Genomic DNA, 22,904 nt, shown 5'->3' on the forward strand with positions numbered 1-22,904 from the left:
AATCAGACTTTTCCCTGCAGCCGCTGTGGCCGGACCTGCCTGTCCCACATTGGTCTTGTCAGCCACCAGCGAGCCTGCAGCAAACGTGGACTATTGCACCCTTCTTAAATCTTCGTTCGCGAAGCCAAGCCGAGAGAGAGAGAGAGAAAATAATACCCAGCATGGCGTTGGCCTTTTTTATTGCAATCTCACACTGTCTTGACATTTTCAGTGAGTTATCTACCATGACCCCAAGATCTCTCTCTTGGTCAGTCTCTGCCAGTTCACACCCCATCAACTTGTATTTGCAGCTGGGATTCTTGCCCCAATGTGCATTACTTTGCACTTGGCCACATTGAACCTCATCTGCCACGTTGACGCCCACTCACCCAGCCTCAACAGATCCCTTTGGAGTTCCTCACAATCCTCTCTGGTTCTTACCACCCTGAACAATTTAGTGTCATCTGCAAACTTGGCCACTTCACTGCTTACTCTCAACTCCAAATCATTTATGAACAAGTTAAAGAGCATGGGACCCAGTACTGAGCCCTGCGGCACTCCACTGCTTACCGTCCTCCACTGTGAAGACTGCCCATTTATACTCACTCTCTGCTTCCTATTAATTAGCCAGTTTTTGATCCACAAGAGGACCTGTCCTTTTACTTCATGATGCTTCATTACTAAGGAGCCTTTGATGAGGAACTTTATCAAAAGCTTTCTGGAAGTCAAGGTAAACAATATCTATCGGGTCTCCTTTGTCTACATGTTTGTTCACCCCCTCAAAAAATGTAACAGGTTAGTGAGGCAAGATCTTCCCTTACAGAACCCATGCTGAGTCTTCCTCAATAACCCGTGTTCATCAATGTGCCTACTCATTCTGTCCTTGATAATGGTTTCTACCAACTTTCCCGGTATTGAAGTCAGACTGACAGGCCTGAAGTTACCCGGATCTCCTTTGAAACCCTTTTTGAAGATGGGGGTGACATTTGCTACCTTCCAGTCCTCAGGAATGGAGGCAGATGTCAATGAAAGATTACATATTTTTGTCAGAAGATCCACAAGTTCAACTTTGAGTTCTTTCAGAACTTTTGGATGTATGCCATCCTGACCTGGTGACGTATTAGTTTTTAATTCGTCCATCAGTTGTAGGACCGCCTCTCTTGTCACCTCAATCTGGCTCAGGTCTTTCAACACCCCTTCCAAAATTAGTGGTTCTGGAGCAGGCAAACACTTCTCATCCTCCACAGCGAAGACGGAGGCAAAAAATTCATTTAGCTTCTCAGCCATTTCCCTATCCTCCTTCAGTAATTCTTTGACCCCTTGGTCATCCAAGGGCCCCACTGCCTCCCTGGCTGGTTTCCTGCTTCTAATATATTTGAAGAAATTTTTATTGTTGGTCTTTATGTTTTTTGCAATATGCTCCTCATAGTCCCTTTTTGCCTTCTTGATCACAGTCTTGCATTTGATTTCCATTGCCTTTGTTCCCTTTTATTAATTTCACTTGGACTAGCTTTCCACCGCTTAAAGGAGTCCTTCTTACCTTTTACAGCTTCCATTACTTTGTTTGTTAACACGTTTCAAATGAATTCATTACCTTCACTGTCCTGCTTTCACATCCGTACACAGTAATGGGGAATACCATAGTATGAATTATTTTGGTATTGGTCCGCAGTGAAACTTCCTTACAATTAAGGATCTTTTCTAGTTCCTTTATGGCTGCCCTTTCCAAGTCTCAGAAATCAGTTTCTGATTTCATAGCTGCAGTCTCCATTTTGACTGACGGAGCCAACGAATAGAAAATATGCAACAAATTCTTCACATCCACCTTAGAGTTGTGTAATTCCTCCATAATCATTACTAGGCCTCGGATTCAGCGGGAGCTCACAGGAGCACAGCTCCTGAACCTTTCTGACAGTTCCACCTCCTCCTTCCTCCTTGTCCATTGACTAGTAGGTGCAGCTGCATAACAATCCCTGGATGAGCTCCACCACCGTTTTTCCCCTACAAAATGACCCCTGGGCATTACTATTGTCTTCTTAGTCCTGAATTTTAATCCTGCTTTGGAACTTTCTGCTTTAACCTTCATCAGTAGCCATTTCAAGTCTTCATTGTTTTCTGCCAATAATACGATGTCACTGGCATATCTCAAATGGTTAGCATTCCTTCCACAAGTTTTCACTTTACCTTCACCTAGATCTAATATATCATTATTACTGAATGAAGTTTTATAACCTGACTGTTTCATCCAATGTTGTAAGCGCCCTGAGCCCAGTATCTCACGGGAGGGCGGGATATAAAATAAAGAAATACAGCTTTCTATATATGTTCAACAACTGGCATATCGATTGAACAGACAGGGAGATAAAATACATCCTTTGTCACAGCAGTCCCCAACCTTTTGAGGAAGAAATTTTTTCCATGGACTGGGTAGCGGGGGGTGGGGTGGGGGTTGATGGTTTCGGGATGACACAATTGTGCACTTTATTTTGGTGTGGTGGTGAAGTGTGCTGACTCTTATCTGGGAGAACTGGGTTTGATTCCCAACTCCTCCACTTGCAGCTGCTGGAATGGCCTTGGGTCAGCCATAGCTCTTGCAGAGCTTGTCCTTGAAAGGGCAGCCTCTGGAAAGAGCTCTCAGCCCCACCCACCTCACAGGGTGTCTGTTGTGGGAGAGGAAGATAAAGGAGATTGTGAGCCATTCTGAGAGTGGGCCATTCAGAGTGGAGGGCAGGATATAAATTCAATGTCTTCTTATTATTATTATTACTACTACTACATTGTAATATATAATGAAACAATTATATAACTCATGGCCCGGTTGCTAACAGGCTGGGGGTTGGGGACCCCTGCTTTGTCTGAAACCTTTGCCAATCGGAAACCATTCTATTCCCCCATATTCTGTCCTAATGGTAGCTTCTTGTTCAGAGTACAGAGTACAGATTCTGAACATATGGGGGGGGGATCACATTATTTTAAAGAATGGTCATGATGAGCAGGAGACATTCACATTCTGAGCAAATTATGGAGTATCACTAACGGTATTACGAGCTTCTCAGCAGTGGTCTACCTGTTTCTTAGCGTTCTAAGGAACGGGAGCAATGGCTTGATCAGGATAGCCCACGCTTGACCTGCCTCATCAGATCTCAGAAGCTAAGCAGGGTCAGGCCTGGTTAGTATTTGGGTGGGAGCCCACCAAGGCATAGTAGGGTTGGCATGCAGAGGCAGGAAATGGCAAACCACTTCTGAACATCTCATGCATTGAAAACCCTACAGGCTTGCTATAAATCAGCTGCGCCTTGATGCAAAAAGAGGGGGAAGGAAGAAAATGAAGGAGACTGGCAGATATCTGATGTCAATTGGAATAAAAACCTTCAGTTGAACATGGATGAGAATACATCTTTGATCTCAGTTTGTGGCACGGAAGGCAGCAAATTGTTTGTACACAATAGCAGAATATCTATCTATTTTGGATAAACATATGGAACAGAGGTCCATCAGTGGCTATTAGCCACAGGACACAAAGAGCATATTGTTGGAAATCTCTGTCTGGGGCAGTGATGCTCTGTATTCTTGATGCTTGGACGGGGGGGGGGGGGCAGTGGGAGAGCTTCAAATGTCCTGGCCCCACTGATGGACCTCATGATGGCACCTGGGATTTTTTGGCTACTATGTGACACAGCGTGTTGGACTGGATGGGCCATTGGCCTGATCCAACATGGCTTCTTCTCTCTCTCTCGGGCTAATTTTGCAATATTTTCTGTTTGTTTTCTGCTCCTTTGGCACAGAACAGTACAACTGTTCACTATACAAAAGAGGAACCTTTACAATTAAAACTAGTGCTTTGGGTGCTGAAAAACTAACAACAAAATCAGAGAAAGAGTGAGACAGAGCAAGAAAGAGCAAGAAATAAGACAGACGGGAAAACTGTGAAGCCTCTGCTATTACCTTTTTTCAAAGTTTCTGTGCAACAGAAGAGCACACAGGAACAAAGAAAGAGAGTGAAACTCTTTTTAAAACAAAACTAGCCCTTTGTGTGCTGAAATCTGGGTGGGGGGAAGCCTTTTTGGGCACACAAAGGTCTAATATCGAAGGGGTTTCTACCAGTCTTTGAATTTCTGTGTTGTGTAAGTACACAAGTCTTTTTTTAAACACTAGATCATAGACACAACAGCAACAAAGGAAAGCCATTTAAAACTATGTGTGAAAAGACTAAAAGAGATAAAACTTTCAGACCACAAAGTGCTAGTTTTGAAGGTGTTTCTTGCGGCTTTTCTTTCCCCTTCATGCTATTTAACATCTCACAAAATGGCTTTTTAAAAAAGTAATGGTCTCTAGATGAGACTGCTCTTAAAGATGTTTCAGAAACACCAATAAACCAACAACATAGCAGCAAGACTGCAGGCTTGGAGAGCTCTGCATGCAGCTAAGGAGAAGAAAGAGGACAAAGGGGAGAGAGTTGGTTTTTATACCTCACTTTTCTTTACCCGAAGGCGTCTCAAAGCAGCTTACAATCTCCTTTCCCTTCCTTGCCCCACAACAGGCACCTTGTGCGGCAGGTGGGATTGAGAGAGAACTGTGACAGGCCCAAGGTTGCCCGACAGGCTTCCTGGGGAGGAGTGGGGAATCAAATTGAATTCACCAGATGAGAGTCTGTTGCTCTTAACCGCTGCACCACACCGGCTCTTCAGTCCCAGCCTATTTGTTTCCACTTCCTGTACAAGGCGCTAGTGTGAACCTAGAAAGCTTCACGTGGCTTGGGAGTGGGTCATTGGAAGGATCACCAGCTGCCAAAGTGTGTTGCCCAAGCATGGCATTCATCATCCCAGGCTCCTCTCCAGGTTTCCCTGCCTTGCGCCCTGCCTTTGGAGGTGACGTGGGTGGCTGTAAGCAGGGGTGGAATTCTAGCAGGAGCTCCTTTGCATATGAGGCCACACACCCCTGATGCAGCCAATCCTCCAAGAGCTTACAAAAAAGAGCCTTGTAAGCTCCTGAAGGATTGGCTACGTTGGAGTGTGTGGCCTTATATGCAAAGGAGCTCCTGCTAGAATTCCACCGCTGGCTGTAAGCAATAGAGTCTTTTAGTGGCTGCCCCTAAGATCTTGGATACCACTTAGCAAAGATATCTCTCCTCCCCTCCCCCGATTTTGCTCACAGAAAGCTCTCTCTCCCTGGCAATTATTTCGAGAAGAATATAATATAGGCCAGCAAATATGACATTTGATCGACATTTTTGTTGCCGTTCTGAGTGAAATGCAGTATTGTTTTTCAGTAGGAGATCAGAAAGAGATTGCTGTTTCACAAGTGGCCAGTGAAGCAATAAAACCAGTGCTGGATGGGCTACGTCAGACAACAGATGAGGTGAGATTACATGATTGCTCTTCGATACCCCTCTCCCCCCAAAAAACCCCAGCTTCTCACTCTGCATATGTATAGCTAAGGGAAAAAACTAGGCTAGATTCCTTTCTCTGAGAGGAGGTCCTGCTTGGAAGCGAGGAAACAATGGAGTAACAATTTAAATTACCCCCTCTTAGTTTTCTTTTTGTAGAAAAGTTTTCTTGCTGTGACATGTTCAGGGGGGGAAAAAGGCATTTACTCTTTTCTGACAGAAACTACATGGAAAGTTGAAATGCGCTCAAATGAAAGCAAATTGCACAGAGAATGTTTTAAACATTGACAGCTTAATCTGGAAAAGGGAAATTGAATGGAATTGGCTCATGACTGAACCTCTTCAAACAAAAGAGACAGCTCGGATACCATGGAAGGGGGTTTGAGATCAGGAAAGCAAATTGGTTTGTTCCATCTCGTAGACTTAAGTGAAAATTGGCTTGATTTCAGATACCCCCAATCAATCCTTAAGGGCAGGGTGTTTCAGAAGCCATGTTCAACAAGACACACAGCAAAGTGATTATTGGCTGCGTACTGCTAAACAGAATTGCGTTCGTTTGATGTTGCCAGATGTATAACTGAACAATTCACCCTTGTCGTTCTATAAAACAATTATTTAAAAAAAAAGCAGACTAGAACCGAACCAACATTTGATAGCCACCTGGGCTGTCTTAAATGTCGCTTTAGGAACTCTGCTTTGCCACTTGGCAACGGAAAACAAAAATGTCACCGATCAGAAATGTCAATTTGTCTGCCTTTGAGTTGCGTGTGTAAGGATAGCAGCCAAAGAGGACTCATCCACACGTACAGCAAATGAGGTAGTAAGACTCATTCTGGACTGTACCACTTCAGATTGCAGGCAGGAGCATTTATGATTGAATGCATTCCTCTGAAAAAAAGCATTTCAAGGACAAAGTTAGGCTAGACCTTTTCATTGGGACATGAGAACTGCCAATGTGCAGGAATATTTTCATTCTGAGCAGGGGTGGAATTCTAGCAGGAGCTCCTTTGCATATTAGGCCACACACCCCTGATGTAGAAAATCCCCCAAGAGCTTACAAAAAAGAGCCTTGTAAGCTCTTGGAGGATTGGCTACATCAGGGGGTGTGGCCTAATATGCAAAGGAGCTCTTCCTAGAATTCCACCCCTGCTGAGGAGTGCTCAGTTATGACATTCAGCAGAGCTGCTGTTCTGTGTGTCCCCATCTTCTGAACTGTGAATTTTATTGCTGTTTAAAGTTTGGATCTATGTTGGCACCTGCCCTGAGTCTGACTTGCAAGAAGGATGGGATATAAATCCAAAAAAAGAACTACATATCCAAGAAGGGGCCTTATCGGCAGTATCTTCCTATTTGTGAAATTCCCATCCCACAAATCTGCCGGAATTTTGAGCTCAGTTTTAGAACCTTTTTATTCTCCAAGTATCGTTTCAGCTTAAGTTCAGCTTCAGTGGAGGACGGTAAGCAGTGGGGTGTCACAGGGCTCAGTACTGGGTCCCATGCTCTTTAACTTGTTCATAAATGATTTGGAGTTGGGAGTGAGCAGTGAAGTGGCCAAGTTTGCAGATGACACTAAATTGTTCAGGGTGGTGAGAACCAGAGAGGATTGTGAGGCACTCCAAAGGGATCTGTTGAGGCTGGGTGAGTGGGCGTCAACGTGGCAGATGAGGTTCAATGTGGCCAAGTGCAAAGTAATGCACATTGGGGCCAAGAATCCCAGCTACAAATACAAGTTGATGGGGTGTGAACTGGCAGAGACTGACCAAGAGAGAGATCTTGGGGTCATGGTAGATAACTCACTGAAAATGTCAAGACAGTGTGTGATTGCAATAAAAAAAGGCCAATGCCATGCTGGGAATTATTAGGAAGGGAATTGAAAACAAATCAGCCAGCATCATAATGCCCCTGTATAAATCGATGGTGCGGTCTCATTTGGAGTACTGTGTGCAGTTCTGGTTGCCGCACCTCAAAAAGGATATTATAGCATTGGAGAAAGTCCAGAAAAGGGCAATTAGAATGATGAAAGGGCTGGAACACTTTTCCTATGAAGAAAGGTTGAAACACTTGGGGCTCTTTAGCTTCGAGAAACGTCGACTGTGGGGTGACATGATAGAGGTTTACAAGATAATGCATGGGATAGAGAAAGTAGAGAAATAAGTACTTTTCTCCCTTTCTCACAATGCAAGAACTCGTGGGCATTTGATGAAATTGCTGAGCAGTCAGGTTAAAACAGATAAAAGGAAGTACTTCTTCACCCAAAGAGTGATTAACATGTGGAATTCACTGCCACAGGAGGTGGTGGTGGCTACAAGCATAGCCAGCTTCAAGAGGGGGTTAGATAAAAATATGGAGCAGAGATTTATCAGTGGCTATTAGCCACAGTGTGTGTGTGTGTGTGTATGTATATATATATATATATATATATATATATATATATATATATATTTTGGCCACTGTGTGAAACAGAATTTTGGACTGGATGGGCCATTGGCCTGATCAAACATGGCTTCTCTTATGTTCTTAAGTTTAAGCTACAACTTCACTTTGATATTCAGGGCCTTTTTCATTTGCATATTAGGCCACACCCTGACATCACCATGGTTTCACACAGGGCTTGTTTGTAGAAAAAGCCCAGCAGGGACTCATTTGCATATCAGGCCACACCCCCTGGCACCAAGCCAGCTGGAACTGCGTTCCTGCTCAAAAAAAGCCCTGGATGTTCCATATGAAAATGCACTTTATTCTAATTCAAGCCATGGCCAGCGTGCAGCAGGAAACTGAAGTGAATCTAATTTAATAACATAACCACTAAGCGAATGCCCTGCATTCTGCAAAAGTCAGACTGAATGTCACCCTTCCGGAATTCAATATAACAACTGGCTGCAGAGTTTGCTTCTGTCACATTTGTTTTCGGACTAAGCAAAACCAACGGAAGCAATATACTATTATTTAAGGGATTTGAAACTCTGCACCGTGTTTGGTGCATCTTCCGCCAACACTGAATCCATTAAAATAGATATATAGAGAGATTTTCATATTTGGTCAGGTACATATACATTGGGTAACTTTTTGAAAAAAAAGAACATGGTGCATGAAACGAGACAATGTGAGGCAGAAGCTCTTACTTTCTTTAAAAATAATGTAATAACTTCTCAAACTTGGGAGGGAGGCACACGGAGGAGACGTAGGGCGCAAAAAAGGGTGGGGGGCATGTTGTACAAAAACAACTGGACGTAGCTTGGCTATAATAGCTAGGGGGACCATAGTGCCATTGTAGCAGAGTGAACAGCACTTGAATCCAATTGCTTAGAAGAACTCAGGATTGCGCTGCAAACTGTGAGCCAGGAAGTCTGTGGCTTTTAAGCAGTAGCTTGGGCAGCGGCTGTCATCGCAGTGCAAGGAACTTCCCTGGGTGATTGCAAAGCTAGAGCAGTCATTTTGTGGCTGGCTTTTGCTTCCTGCAGCAGCCATTAACATAAGAGAAGCCATCTTGGATCAGGCCAATGGTCCATCCAGTCCAACACTCTGTGGTGCACAGTGGCCAGAAAAACTCCAGGAGCCATCAGGAGGTCCACCAGTGGGGCCAGGACAATAGAAGCCCTCCCACTGTGCCCCCCCAAAAGCACCAAGAATACAGAGCATCACTGCCACAGACAAAGAGTTCCAACAATACGCTGTGGCTAATAGCCACTGATGGACCTCTGCTCCATATGTTTATCCAATCCCCTCTTGAAGCTGGCTATGCTTGGAGCTGCCACCACCTCCTGTGGCCGTGAATACCACACGTTAATCACCCTTTGGATGAAGAAGTACTTCCTTTTATCAGTTCTAACTTTTATCAGTACATTTTGGGGCACCCATTTTATGGCTGTGCCCACTGTGCTGTGTCTAAGTTCCAAAGGTGACCAGAGGTTCAAAAAAGATTAATGACCCCTGAACAAGATGATAATTGGGGGATTTCGGGTCCAGAGCTCACACAACAATTCCACATGGAATATGCTTTAAATCGCTGCGGAGGGTGTCCAATAGCATATGGTAAGCTTTTCTTGTCGAGCACCTCTCTCCACCTGGGCTGTGTGCTTTTCACTGTAAACCATGCAACAGAAAGCTCTTAGCCTCGCAAAGGAGTAATGTGAAGCAGAAGTCACACAGCAACCACCATGCGAAAAATGGTCTTCAGGTTAGACTGCTAGAGATGAGGCCAGAGGGCCGCACAATACGGGTTTTGTGGCTCTCTGGCCAGTGTACAAGGTGAACAGCCTCTGTGGCAGTTTATGTACTCACAGGCCTAATTCCACAAACACAAAGGCCGTTTTCCCACTGACCTTACTTCGGAGCGACATCCCTCTTCACCATGCAGCGTCTGCGCGGATTTCCCACCAACTGCTGCGCACAACCAGGAAGAGCCGCGGCTTTTGCGTCGCAGATGTAAACTGGTTTTTAGCGGTTTACATCTGCGAAGCAAAAGCCGCGGCACTTCCTGGTTGTTCGCAGCAGTTGGTGGGAAATCCGTGCAGACGCTGCGCGGGGAAGAGGGACGTCGCTCCGAAGTAAGGTCAGTGGGAAAACGGCCAAAGTTTCCGTATTGTTGTTTTGTCTTTGAGCAAGAGCAGTTCTGCCAGGATAGTCTTGCCATTTCTAAATTAGCCAGACATCAAAGGTTGGATAATGTGTATTTAACACATAGCGTTCAGGCTTTAGGGTTTTGTCATTGGATTCTATTCTGGCAGCTAAATGGTATCTCTTGCTCTCATTCCCTTTCAATCTCCCTGTGTGTGTGTCACTTATGAGCCTCTGAGCTTCTGGAATATGACCATCAGAGTCTTTAGCTCAGGACAGTGTAAGGGATCAGCTGGGATTGTACAGTGACTTAAATCTCCTCCACTCCTCTGCATCACCTTCTTTCATTTATCTCCCTCAGAGAGATTTAAGAAGCCACAGCAGGGAGAATCTGAGCGAAAAACAGCTTCGGAGTCCCTCCTCTTATTGGTGTTCTGCTCAAGATGGCTTCTGTGGCGGTTTTTCACATGAACACGCAAGAGGTTGCCTGCTACTGAGCTGGAGCTTTCCATGTCTACTCTGCAGCAGATCCCCAGGGCCTCGTATGGAAAGATCTTTCACATTACCTGCCCCCTGATCAGGGTTCCCTCTAAGCTGAGTTAGTGTGAGCTGGCTCACAGATTTTTAGCCTCCAGTTCACATATTTTCGTCTTAGCTCAGGAAGGATGACCCCAGAGCACGTTAATTGATGCAGGAGCTCACAACTTTAATGCCAGTAGCTCACAACTTTAATGCCACTAGCTCACAAAGTAGAATTTTTGCTCACAAGGCTTTGCAGCTTGGAGGGAACATTGCCCCTGACTCTTTTTTAATAGGAAATGATAGCTCCTTCTTATCCCACATTTTTAGAACTCACTAAAGCTGGGTTTATGGCTGGTGAGGAAAAAAAATCTACTGTGGGAAATTTCACATAATGCACAGTTTTGAAAATGTCAATGAGGCCTAGAGATCTCCTGAAATTAAAGCTGGTCTTCAGACGACAGAGATCGGTTCTCCTGAAGGAAATGACTCCTTTGGAGGGCGGATTCTGGCATTGTACCCTGCGGAAGTCCCTTGGCTCCCTAAGCCAACCTTCCCCAAGCTCTACCCTCAAATCTCCATGAATTTTCCAACCCAGAGTTGGCATTCTACCCTGGAGAGATGCTTCCAGTCAGAGTACACAACCAGACAGATTCTTGTACTCGCCTGAGGCTTTACACGCCCTTCCACACTTCCCTGTTGTTGAGCACTGTGCCTAGGAAGTGCCTCATGTCCCCCTGTGATGGTTCCAGTGCATTATGTGAGAAAGGCAAGGCTTTTTTTTTTAGCAGGGACTCCTTTGCATATTAGGCCACACCTCCCTGATGTAGCCATTCCTCCAAGAGCTTACAGGGCTCTTCTTCCAGGGCCTACTGTAAGCTCCAGGAGGATTGGCTACATCAGGGGTGTGTGGCCTAATATGCAAAGGAGTTCCTGCTACCAAAAAATAAAAACACCCTGGAGAAAAGTATGGATGGAGCTACAAAAGGTGCTGCTTGCTTCCTGCCTATCTGACTGCCCACAGGATGCGGTGATGGCTGCCAACTTGGCAGGCTTAACTGGGCAAGTTCATGGAGCAAGTATCAATGGCTACTTGTGACAATGGCTAGCCGTGAGGGCCCTGTCCTCCATGGACTTGGAGATCCTCCATCGGTTCCAGAGGCAGGATGCTGTTGCAGCCATCCTTCTTGCGGCCTTCCTCAAGGCAGTTGCCCCTAACCCCAAGTTCAGCCCCCTCCATCCAGGAAATCCTTCCGCCCCATTGCTCAAGTCCATCCCCTCCCCACTGATCAAATCCAACCCCATGGTCATTGCTAAAAAAATCCCTTTAAATTGGTTTACAGTCTCAGACAGGGGTGGAATTCTAGCAGGAGCTCCTTTGCATATTAGGCCACACATCCCTGATGTAACCAATCCTCCAAGAACTTACAAGGCTCTTTTTTGTAAGCTCTTGGAGGATTGGCTACAACAGGGGTGTGTGGCCTAATATGCAAAGGAGCTCCTGCTAGAATTCCACCCCTGGCCTCAGAAGACTAACTACCAGAAGCTCCGAGCCATCACTCTGTTAATAAACATGTTCACATTGCAGGGTTTGTTGTGCTTAATCTCTGCTTGCATTCAAGATTTGAAGACATACACAAGCGTCCTGGGAATCTTTAAGCCCCTTCCTTTTATATTTGAATGTCAGCAAGATTACATGAAGATTATATAGCAGCTACTTTTAGTCCTTTGATAGCGTATCAGTCATTTGGCAAGCAGTACAAAGAGCAAATGGCATACACGGGATGTTATGCTTATCTTTCCTACTTACTATGTGATGTAGTGGACTCAGAGGGTAACGCTGGTGTAGTGTAGATTTTAATGGAATGTTATTTACTTGTTGAACGGAGCATATCAAGTGTTAGAAGTCTTATGTTAGTCAAATCACTTTGTTTTTCACAAATAAATGGAGGGATGATTTCAGACTTGATAACTTAAGCTGACCCTTCATAGAATTTTCAAGGCAGGAGGAGGAGGTGGAGGAGGAGAAGGAGGGAGGAGGAGAAGAAGACGATGACGACGAAGAAGATGAAGTAATTGGATTAATATCCCACCCTATATTCTGAATCTCAGAGTCTCAGAGTGGTCACAATCTCCTTTACCTTCCTCCCCCACAACAGACACCCTGTGAGGAGGGTGGGGCTGAGAGGGCTTTCACAGCAGCTGCCCTTTCAAGGACAACTCCTACGAGAGCTATGGCTGACCCAAGACCATTCCAGCAGCTGTAAGTGGAGGAGTGGGGAATCAAACCCAATTCTCCCAGATAAGAATCCGGCTCTCAAAGGGGTGGTTGCCATTGCTTGCCTTTGTTTAGCAAGCCTGGTCATGGAGCAAGTATCAATGGCTACTTGTGACAATGGCTAGCCATGATGGCCCTGTCCTCCATGGACTTGGAGATCCTCCATCAGTTCCAGAGGTGGTCTCCCATCCAGGGCTGACCACACTTAGTTTCTGAGATCTGACAAAACTGGTCTAGACTGGGTTATCCAGGACAAGACTTCAGTGGGACTAGCTTCTGAAGTGTTAGACTGAGGACTTTAGACTTTACAGCTGGGGATGGGCATGAACTGGGAAAATGTGAGTCAGTTCGTGGTTTCTGGTGTTGCCCGTTTCAGAGACCACTAACAATCACAAATTTTTAGGGCTAAATGAACGAGTGAGGTTCGTGACGAGGCATAATCACCTCCTCAGCATGCCACAGACACCAAACACACAAGGGATCTTAAGACGACTCTCCTCTACTTGCCTTCCAAATTTGGTGAGAAGTGGATTGACAGAGTCCGAGTTATGGCCCCCCCAAAGAAGAAACCTCCATTCTCCATTTTTCCCAATAAAGGGGAATAAACAGTCCAAGGGCAACAGAAGCCCAGCAGATCAGAATCAAAGTCCCAGAGAATATATGAAGTAAACAAAAAAAATGGTGAGGGGCATTTTTGTAAGCCCAGCAGAACCAGTGGCGTTGTGGGACTGCAAACCCAACAAGAATAAGATCAAGCCATAAAATTTCTGTAGTAGAAACTGAAAAGGGGGGTGGCATTTTTACAAGCCTTGCAGAACCAGTTTAGTGTCCAGAGTGTCCAGCAGAATCCAGCGCCATTGTAGCAATGCCAGCTCAGCAGGACTGTTCTCTAGCACAGAATCACCTTCCAACCAAGGGGGGATTGCAAGCCCGGCAGAACCAGTGCAGTGTACTAGTACCCAGTCTTGTTCTGTTTTTTACATTTTAAACAGAAATCCCTGTTTTTGTGCCTGTTTTGTCCATGTTTTAAATAAGCAGATGTATATATATATATTTTTTTTGGGGGGGGGGGGGTTTGAAATACTGTACAAAATCCAAAGTGGATAGAGATGTATGGCTTTACTTTTATCACCCACCAAGGAAATGTTCTTCCAGATAAGAGTCCGCACACTTAACCACTACACCATAGCCGACTAGACTATTACTAAAAGACAAAGCCGACGCCCCCTGTTTCATCTCAAGAAACCAATAAAGAACCCTCGTGGCTTGAGTTCAAACCTGAAAAGGCTGTGTGTTCATTCACACCAGCAATTAAACACAAATGGCAATAAATCGACAACAAAACCCAGTATCAAATCCCAGGTTTGCTCTGAGAGCTGCTTAAATCCACAACATGTGTAAAGGCTTTAAATCAGAGGGATTATCTCAGTATGGCGCTCGCGTAAGGCGGGCACAGTCCCTAAATGTGTCTAATCCTTCCTTCAACGGCTTGCGGAATGGGGCATTTTACACACCGTGAGCATTAATTGCAGATGTAGTCTTTACAACGCTTCCCTCCTAACCGGTGGGAGGCTGCCTTCCTTTTAAGACAGCCACTTGCCAACTGACAGCAATTAACTCTGCACACGTCGCTCTGCCACGGATGCACAACTAACTCCGTTTAGCCAGCAGGGTGTTGTATTTAAACATTATTAAAATGATGCATTTATCACAGTCTCTAAATGCAGGCTTGGAGGGGCATTTCACACTTTAACGGTGTGCATATGTAGAAGCTGAGCACCAAGCGCCCGCAGCCAGAAATGAGATATTATACGGTTTCACAGACAGAAGCAATGTCACTTTTCTATTACTTCTTAGTGCAAACTAAACGCTTGCAATTACTTAATTAACATTCTATTCTTTTTTCTAGGATGTAGATCAAGATGGGTAGCTGTGTTCGTCTATCTGCAGCGGCAGAAAAGAGCAAGAGTCTAGTAGCACCTTCAAGACCAGCAAAATTTGCGGAGGTGGATGAGCCACAGTAACTCACAAAAGCTCATCTCCTGCCACAAATTTTGCTGCCATTGAACAAGTACCAGTTCAGTTCTCCAGCCATTTATGATCCAGGTCAATCAATTCACATGAGAGCACGAATTCCCTGCCAGCCCACAGAGTGTGCAGAGTTGTTGCCGCCTCCTTCCCAAGAGGGGACTTTGAGGAAGGGCTGAGGCTTTTTGCTTGGAGCTGTTTGCCTTGGATTGGTAAGATATAACTCCAGTGGTGGGGAAAACTCAAGAGGGAGAGCTAGAAGAAGAAGATATTGGATTTATATCCTGCCCTGTACTCTGAATACCACTCCGAGTGGTCACAATCTCCTTTACCCTCCCCCCCCACCCATACACCACAACAGACACTCTGTGAGGAAGGTGGGGCTGAGAGCTCTTACAGCAGCTGCCCTTTCAAGGACAAGTCCTGCAATAGCTAGAACATAAGAGAAGCCATGTTGGATCAGGCCAATGGCCCATCCAATCCAACACTCTGTCACACAGTGGCCAAAAAAAAAAAAAAAAGTGCCGTCAGGAGATCCACCAGTGGGGCTAGAAGCCCTTCCACTGTGCCCCTCCCCCTCACAAGCACAAGAATACAGAGCATCACTGCCCCAGGCAGAGAGATCCAACAATACGCTGTGGCTAATAGCCACTGATGTACCTCTGCTCCATATGCTTATCCATAGCTTGGGTTGACATTCTTAAATGTAAATCTGATCTTGTATAAATGCACATACAATCTCTGCTTCTTTTTGATTTTATCTCCTATGTTTAACTTTTTACATTCTGTGTACTCTTATTTGCAGCTGTTATGCCATTAAAGGTTTGGAGTTCGGGTTAGCTATGGCTAACCCAAGGCCATTCCAGCAGTTGCAAGTGGAGGAGTGGGAAATCAAACCCAGTTCTCCTAGACAAGAGTTCGTGCGCTTAACCACCACGCCAAACTGGCTCTCTAGAGGGGATGAACATTTCTTAGGCAAGAAGGATCCCATAATGATAGTCTCTCTCCCCATCCCACCCCTCCGCCCATTTCCTCCTCCACATTTCTGAGCCAGTCAGGTCTAGAGATTGGGAGAAGGGGTCTAATGCAAAGGAGTCTGCTCTCCAAAGGAGCCATTTCCTCCAGGGTGATGCTCTATATTCTTGGTGCTTGGAGGGCAGCAGTAGGAGGGCTTCTGGAATTCTTTCTGTCCCCACTGGTGACCTCCTAAGGGCACCTGTGCAACACAGAGTGTGAGACTGGAGAGGCTAGGCTTCCCAATCCCCAGGTCCCAGCGGGGGATCCCCTGGTTTTACAGGCTTCCCCCCTCCCCCAGCCAGCTGGCCGGCGGGGGAAGCTCCACCCCCACAGCCATTATGCACCTCCAGGAATGATTCCCATAGGGAATGATGGGGAATTGATCTGCGGGTGTCAGGGGCTCTGGGGGGGCTGTTTTTTGAGGTAGAGGTGCCAAATTTTCCGTATAGCATCTAGTGCCTCTCCCCAAAATACCTCCCAAGTTTCAAAAGGATTGGACTAGGGGGTCCAATTCTATGAGCCCCAAAAGAAGGTGCCCCTATCCTTCATTATTTTCTATGGAAGGAAGGCATTCTAAAAGGTGTGCTGTCCCTTTCAGTGTGATGGCCAGAACTCCCTTGGAGTTCAATTATGCTTGTCACACCCTTACTCCTGGCTCCGCCCCCAATGTCTCCTGGCTCCACCCCAAAAGTCTCCTGGCTCCACCCCCAAAGTCCCCAGATATTTCTTGAATTGGACTTGGCAACCCTAGGAGAGGCCATTGGCCTGACCCAACATGGCTTCTCTTATGTTCTAACCCAGTGTGCTGCAGCAGTGAAAAAAAAGGCAAAATCTAAATTAGGGATGATTAGGTAAAGAACTGAGAATGAAAAAGCTGATATTGTAATGCCCCTATATAGATCTGTCATGATCCTGGGCCTAGTGAGGCTTGCAGGCCCCAGGGAACCCTGCCTAGGAGTTACTGGGAAAAGCCCTCTGTCCCTCTGCTTGGGTGGCAAGGTTTTGGAAGGAAACTAGCCCAGAGAGGGGTGGGGTCTGGAAGGAGAGCATAAAAGGGCCAAGCCCAGACAGGGTGTGCTCTTTTCTGGAGAAGCTGCAGGCAGAGAGGTTCTCTATCGAGAGAGGTTTCAGACAGAGAAGGAGAGCTCTCTGGAAGAGGCTGCAGGAAGAGATCCCTTACCCGAGGGGGTGAGTGTTGGTTATTAGAGTAGGGACTGTATAGTTAAACGCATCAGGGCTTTTGTTTCTTTGCACCGACCTTGACTGTTTTCATATTCACTTTAGCACAAAATCTTTGTTACCCGCTTATTGTTTTAGAGCACTAATAATAAACTTCTTTTTGTTGTTATACTGCCTGGGTTCTCACGTCTCCTTGGTCACGGTTAAGAGTATTTATTATTAAGGAAGACAAAGGGTAGAAGGCCCTGCTAGGCCTTGCTGTATGTCAAGATCCATGGGACAGCCTCACTTGGAATATTGTGTAAACTCAGAGGAACTGATCGGCCGGTGTGTGAGACAGGATGCTGGGCTAGATGGACCACTGGTCTAATCCATCAGGGCTCTGCTTAAGCTCTTATGTTTAAAACATGTTTGTATTTTGAGCAAAAAATAATATCGTCAACTGGGCTTGCCAGCGTCTGGCCTGACAAAGTGACATTTATGTCAGATCCAACCCTCTTAACAAATGAGTTCTATGCCCTTGGAATAAAGCCTCCAGATCACAGAGCCAGTGCTGGCACATAGAAACGTCCCTCAAAAAGTTGACCTAAACTCTCAAAGCGACGTGTAAGACAACAGGTTCCAACGCTGCAATTTTGTGATTCTGAGTGTTTCTTGGGGAGCTGTAGACATTTAAAGTGTCTGATCTACATCAGATCTGCTCTGCGGGACAAAGAGGCTCGGCAGGTTAGCAGCTTATTTATTCGCCTTTTCAAAGCATTAATATGGGATAGTGCAAAATTCAAATTTAGCAATTCTCTTTACATCGACAAGCCCTGCCCTGGAACTTGCCGATGTTATTTCTGGCTCTGTTTTGAAAACTGCCATTGGGCACCTTCTAATTTGCAAATCCAAGGTTATGTATTTTTGCAAGCGCCACTGGCATCCAGCTGACGGTCGGCGACATGATGGAGCAATCGAAATGGGGTGTCTGCACTCTGCATCAATTTCGGTTTACATCAGACAGGTTGCTTGCATAAACAAAATCCAAAAGTTGGAGGCATAAACACTCAAAGTTGTACTTAGTCATTTAAGTACACGCGCTACCTATTCCTTCGACTAATGGGAAATGACAAAAACAGATAAGAGGAATCAAACATTTGGATTAATTTGACTTGGACACACAACCCCCCCCCCCCCCCAAGACTCTTTTGTTATCTACAGCTAAACTGAACATATTTGGCATCACATGCAGGAAGAGACACCTTGGTTCCACATTCAAGCGTCAGTTTTTCATTCTGGATCTTCTCCAGTCCTGGTCTACATAAGCCATTGTGCATAGAGAAAAGTGAGCAGAGCACTTGAATTATGATGTACTAAAAGAAGGGCAAGTGGAGCATGATTAATAGAGCTGGCCAGTGCAGTGAGATACGGTGCGGCAAGACAGAGGACGCCGATAAAGACACTGCACACTAAAAGAATCCATATCCCTTTGAGAAAGGACCGAAACGGACTGTGCAGACATTCAATACCGTCAGGGGACTAATACTGAGAGAATTTTTAATAATAATAATAAATTTATTTTGGTATCCCGCCCTCCCCGGCCAAAGGCGGGCTCAGGGCGGCTCACAGACATGGAATTCCATGATTCAAGTAAAACAATGTAAACAACAGTTTTAAATATAATCAATTACATAATAAATTATTTAAAATAGATAAAATAGGTGCTATAAAATACTGTAAGTCATAATATCCACAAGATGGCTAAATGGCTACACGTCAAATTAGTCAGGTTCTGTCTCAAAAGCAAGCTGGAAAAGAAACGTTTTGCAAGCCCTGCGGAATTGGTTCAGGTCCCGCAGGGCTCGTACCATCTCTGGAAGATGATTCCACCATCGAGGGGCCATTACTGAGAAGGCTTGCTCCCTGGTTGTCTTCAATCTAGCCTCTTTTGGCCCAGGGATTGTTAGAAGATTTTGAGAGCTAGATCTCAGTGCTCTCTGGGGAACATATGGGGAGAGGCGGTCCCTTAGGTAGGCAGGTCCTCGACCTTAGGTAGGCAGGTCCTCGGCCACTGCAACCACATTGAAGTCACATGCTCATATAGCATCGTCACAGCTCTTTTGGAAAATTGTCTGTCACCATTGTTAAGTGTCTGTTACACTGGTGTTATCAAAAAGCCGTTGAGTAAAATACTGAGGTGTTTATAAAACTGTAAAGAATTGCATACTATTTAATAGACATAATAGATTGCTAGCACAGTGAGTTTACTTGATACTACATAACACATGAGGCAGGAAAACTGTTCGTGGATTGCCCCCAGACCGCAAGATGACAGTCAAGGTAGACCACATGTTTAAACACTCCCCCCAACAAGAAGCAAAACCATTACGTATTTCAAAATATCCTGCTAGAGAAGATGTCTATGTCAGTATCCTATAGCTTTAAGGCATATTGGAACTGCGAAAGGATTTGTGTGACCCTTGCATACAGGTGTTTAAGTGTAAGCATGTGATAGCGTGTGAATGTCATTAACCAATGAAGAATGTGATTGGTTAAGGGGAATACAAAAACAGTAGCCTAACGTCTGTTCAGTGCGGAGTAGAACAAGACGGATAGAGCGTGGCATGCTGTTGGACTGATAAGGGATTGATGATTAAGGACTGTGACTTGACTATTCTATTTGGACTGTGTATCTGTACCTTTGCCTGGCTGGACTGATTGTAAGTGTATGATTCTTGGACTGATTCTTGACTATGATATCTGCCTGACCCTAATACAACTTTGTTGAACCGGCTGTGAGTGTCTTCATTAGAGCAACAACTGAGACTGGTCTGACCAGAGTGGCCCTGAGGGACGCTTCCACTACTACTCAGTCAGTCTAGGCTAGAAGCTGTCCCCCTGACTTCTAGTTTTCTTGATACCGGGATTGCATTCGGTTATGTACTTCCTCATCTGAAATGGGATAGTCCAGGAATGGTTTTGCCATCTAATCTACTATTTGTATAAATTGGTCTTCAGATACATAGCCTGGCCTCTGCTCATAAGTGCTGGAGGTGTCTGCTCTTGACCAGTTTTACCATGGAACAATAGCCCATCTCTTCCCACATTACACTATGCATCTGCTGAAGCTTCCCCAAAACACCATTATATAAGAACATGAGAAGCCATGTTGGATCAAACCAATGGCCCATCCAGTCCAACACTCTGTGTCACATAGTGCCCAAAAAACCCAGGTGCTATCAGGAGGTTCATCAGTGGAACCAGGACACTAGAAGTCCTCACACTGTTGCCCCTCCAAGCACCAAGGATACAGAGCATCACTGCCCCAGACAGAGAGTTCTGACAATACGCTGTGGCTAATAACCACTGATGGATCTCTGCTCCATATGTTTATCTAATCCCTTCTTGAAGCTGGCTATGCTTGTAGCCACCACCACCTCCTTTAGCAGTGAGTTCCACATGTTAATCACCCTTTGGATGAAGAAGTACATCCTTTTATCCTTTCTAACCTGATTGCTCAGCAATATAAGGCATTACGTTATTTTTCCAGTATTCTAATTGACAGGGGACCAAAGTGAGAGTTTAAAGGTACTTTTGGGACATGTTAACATTTTAAAAACAAAAACAAATGAACTTACCTGCCCCTTATAATATTCTTTTACTTCAGGTCTAATAGAGTCGAAATCTCCACTGATGTAATCAGGCAAAAATCTGAAAGAGAATCAGTATTTATTTATTTCTTTTTCACCTTATTTCTTAGATTTAAGAAGTCGCGAGAGAATACAATTCAAGGGTTGGGGAGAATGATCTGGAAGACTGAAACAGCATTTGCATCCAACAGGAACATCAAGTCAAATACGCTCTTTCGGTGTTAAGTGTCAAGTTTGCAAGGAAATCAAGACCTAAAACAAGAAAGACTTCAGGAAGCTGGAGTGAGACTAATAACCCACTTGAGAGCAGAACACTGGCTTTGAACCAAGATGTGAACACTTGTCATTTCGGTGTTGCCCAGGGCTTTATTTGCAGCAGGATCTCCTTTGCATATTGAACGTATATGAACATATGAAGCTGCCTTATACTGAATCAGACCCTTGGTCCATCAAAGTCAGTATTGTCTACTCAGACTGGCAGCAGCTCTCCAGGGTCTCAAGCTGAGGTTTTTCACACCTATTTGCCTGGACCCTTTTTAGTTTTTAGTTGGAGATGCCAGGGATTGAACCTGGGACCTTCTGCTTACCAAGCAGATGCTCTACCACTGAGCCACTGTCCATCCCAATATCAGGCCACACACCCCTCTTATGTAGCCAATTCTCCCAGAGCTTACAGGGCTCTTCTTACAGGGCCTACTGTAAGCTTCAGGAGGATTGGCTACATCAGGGGTGTGTGGCCTCATATGCAAAGGAGTTCCTGTTACAAAAAAAAGCCCTGGTGTTGTCCATGGTGAAGGGATGAATTACAGCTGTAAAGAGGAATCACTCTATGTCAATGGGAAACAGGTCTAAGAGGATGGGGAATTGTCTTGGCAACATGTGATTAATCACTTGATTTTTAAAATTTCTCATTAAACTATTAGTTTTTTTGCAAGGAAACACTATCTGTGTAATCAGTCAAGAGCGGGGGCTTCCAGGCCTCCTAGCAACAGTGGGAGGGGAAAAAAATGTCAGCATTGTGGATGCCGTGACATCACTTCTGGGGAAAGCCTTGAAGTGATGCTAGGAATGATGTCGGGTAGTCGTATGGCTTTACCACAGTGTTTTCAGTGATTCCTTGAGCTACCTTATAGCACTTCCAGGTTTTACCTGGGTTGGTCCGCAGTAGAATAGCAAGATGCAAGTCCAGTAGGACCTTACAGGTCCGACAAGATTTCCAAAGGAGAAGCTTTCAAGCGTCAGTCTGACCCAGGTAGATTTGACTTTGAACAGCTTGTATCCTGGAAAGTTTGTTGGTCTTTAAGTTGCTACTGGATTTAAATCTTGGCTTTCACCTCTATGATACTCAGTACACTCTTCCCCAAATCTGCTTTACTGTAATATCTGTAGGAAATGTGCAGTACAAGCTTGCTATCAGGCCCTCTGGGCAGTAAGCTGAGCATGATGAGGCTTTCTGGACAGTAAACTGACAGCCAGTTTGGTGTAATGGTTAAGAGCAGCAGACTCTAATCGGGGAGAACTGGGTTTGATTCCGCACTCTTCCACATGCAGCCAGCTGTGTGACCTCGGGCCAGTCACAGTTCTCTCAAGAGGTTCTCTCAGATCTCTCTCAGCCTTGCCTACCTCACAGGGTGTCTGTTGTTGACAGAGGAAGGGAAAGGGGATTGTAAGCTGCTCTGAGTGAAGGGTGGGTATAAATCCAACTCCTCCTCCTCCATCCACATCCAGCATCCATTTTGCTTTTGTCTGTCCCTCACACACCCCATTCTCTTCACCCTACCACCGAAAGATTTTGTGATTGGCAACTATTTTGGGGCATGGTGTGTTCCTTGTGACTGGAAATGCCTCAGAACCTTATTCCTCAGTTGCGTCTTCTCCCCTACCCTTTAAATAATCCACAGCATTTTTTGCATAGTCATTAGCAGCAGTGAATGAAGGAACTCCTCCTTTTAAAGACACAGCCAGCTTTCCCATAAATGTGCTAATGGTAAGCAAGGAAGTCTGCTCTGGGGGAGTGGGGGGAGGTACAAGAAACTCGATGAGTGGCCTCATACATTCACATCAGGGAACGTCCCTCAGAACGCAAAGAAAACTCCTTGACCACTTCCGATACTCTATACAGGCAGAAAGGCTAATACAGCTTGATAAAGATTGTGCAAGATTCACTTCAAGGTAAATGATTATGTTGCCACGGAGCCCTTCGAGTTCAAGTGGAATTTACGGCCTGGGGAAAATTTTGTTAGTCTCCAGAGACCTACCTCTAGCAACTGCTTGGAGGTAGAATTACAGCAACCTGGAGATAAAGGCAGTCATTACCCCTTGATGGAGC

At 45.2% G+C, this 22,904-nt stretch overlaps 1 protein-coding gene across 1 annotated transcript in view; it reads right to left on the reverse strand.

Moving 5' to 3' along the window:
* The window catches only part of TPK1 (thiamin pyrophosphokinase 1), a 551,786-nt gene that overhangs the window by 192,944 nt on the left and 335,938 nt on the right, over nucleotides 1-22,904 (reverse strand). The window contains exon 4 of the mRNA XM_060247753.1: nucleotides 20,564-20,636. Within this exon, the coding sequence (XP_060103736.1) occupies nucleotides 20,564-20,636 (73 nt within the window). The remainder of the gene's footprint in view (nucleotides 1-20,563; nucleotides 20,637-22,904) is intronic.

This window comes from Heteronotia binoei, chromosome 10, assembly GCF_032191835.1.
Source record: "Heteronotia binoei isolate CCM8104 ecotype False Entrance Well chromosome 10, APGP_CSIRO_Hbin_v1, whole genome shotgun sequence".
Classification (NCBI taxonomy): Eukaryota; Metazoa; Chordata; class Lepidosauria; order Squamata; family Gekkonidae; genus Heteronotia; species Heteronotia binoei.